The sequence below is a fragment of the Eimeria tenella genome, genomic scaffold (genome assembly GCF_000499545.2).
Source record: "Eimeria tenella Houghton genomic scaffold, Eth_scaff3005, whole genome shotgun sequence".
Classification (NCBI taxonomy): Eukaryota; Apicomplexa; class Conoidasida; order Eucoccidiorida; family Eimeriidae; genus Eimeria; species Eimeria tenella.
The window spans coordinates 554-2,018 of record NW_013542877.1 but is presented as its reverse complement, the minus strand read 5'-3'; the positions used below and the strand labels follow the sequence as shown (position 1 = coordinate 2,018).

Sequence of the window (1,465 nt, the reverse complement as noted above, 5' to 3'; positions counted from 1 at the left end):
CCGGTGATGCAGCTGCAGCCGCTGCTGCTGCTGCAGCACTGCTGCTGCGGCCTTTGCTGCTGCAGTTAGCTTGAAGGAACCTGTCGACACCGTGGGGACCTGCAGCAGCAGCAGCAGCAGCAAGACATGCAGGGCGAGACGGGTGGGCCCCGCTGCGCAGCTGGGGTCCCCGCTGCAGCAGTGAGGTCCCCCAGAGGGAGGCCCCGATCCTGCTCGGTGTTGCTGCTGCTGCTGCTGCTGCTGCTGCTGCTTAATGCAGCAGTAGCAGCAGCGACGTTGGTTCCACCCCCCACCTTTATATCTCCCCCATGGCTGGCTGCCCTTCACCGTAGCCACGCTGCAGCAATAGCAGCGCGTGCAGCAACAGCAGCAGCAGCAACAAGGAAAGAAGCAGCAGCTGCTGCTGGTGAGCATTCTAGGGCTGTGGAAGCTGTAAATGCTGCAGCTTCCTTTTTTTTAGCCAAAGTGCTGCAGCAGCAGGAGCAGCAGAGTGGCCACGGCATTGGGTCTTCTCTCCCAACTGCAGCAGCAGCAGCAAGAGCAGCAGCAGCCGGAAAGCAGCAGCAGCAGCAGCAGCAGCTGCCAGCCTTGCTGCTTAGCTGCAGCGGGGGGGCTGACAGCACTGCGCTTTTGCATGCAATTGCAGGCGCCCTGGGACTTGCTGCTTCTACAAATAGGGCTATTGCTGCTGCCGCTGCTGCTGCTGCTGCTGGCCGCGGCCATGTGCAGCAGCAGCAGCAGCAGCGGCAGAAGCAAAAGGAAAGCCCAGACGCATCAGACTACCTGACTGCTGCAGAACTGGATGGCATTGCAGCATCCAGCTGCTGCAGCAGCAACAAAACTAACAGCAGCAACAGCAGCACAAGCAGCAGCAACAGCAGCAGCAACAGCAGGAGCAGCAGCAGCAACAGATTAGCTGCGTGCGTGCCGGTGGGGGACAGCGGAGTGCTTGTTGCTGCTGTTTATTTTGACCATCAGCTGCGCCCCACAGAGACGCAGCAGGAGCAGCAGCAGCTAGCAGCAATCTGTGGGGTGTATGGACTCCCGCTGCACTGCTACGAGCTGCCAAAGCAGCTTCTTGCTGCATGCAGGAAGCAGCAGCAGCAGCGGCAGCAGCAGCAGCACGCCAGGAGACGCAGCAGCAAAGCCTCGCCGCAGCAACTGATGCGCAGCTGGCGCCGGTGCGAGTCAGCTGCCCTTCTTGCGCGTATCTTACAGCAGCAGCAGAAGCAGCAGCAGCAGAAGCAGCAGCAGCAGCAGCAGCGGGGCTACCTGTTGACGGGGCATCACGCAGACGACCAAATAGAGACAATTTTCATGAAGCTGCTGCGGGGTGTCAACGTCCTGAACCTGCAGTAAGTCTGCTGCTGCTGCTGCTGCTGCTTCTATTGCTGCTGCTCCCTGTGCAGCTGCCCTGCTGCTGCTGCTGCTGCTGCTGCGCCGCAGCGGCATGGAGCCCTTCTCC

The 1,465-nt window shown here is 61.0% G+C and overlaps 1 protein-coding gene across 1 annotated transcript; it reads left to right on the top strand.

The window, feature by feature from the left end:
* Positions 1-126: 126 nt before the first annotated feature.
* Positions 127-1,359, top strand: ETH_00041940 (uncharacterized protein; the record flags this gene model as incomplete). Its single annotated transcript, XM_013375943.1, has 1 exon — positions 127-1,359. The coding sequence occupies one exon, from the start codon at positions 127-129 to the stop codon at positions 1,357-1,359; it is 1,233 nt and encodes a 410-aa protein (XP_013231397.1).
* Between the last annotated feature and the right edge of the window lie 106 nt (positions 1,360-1,465).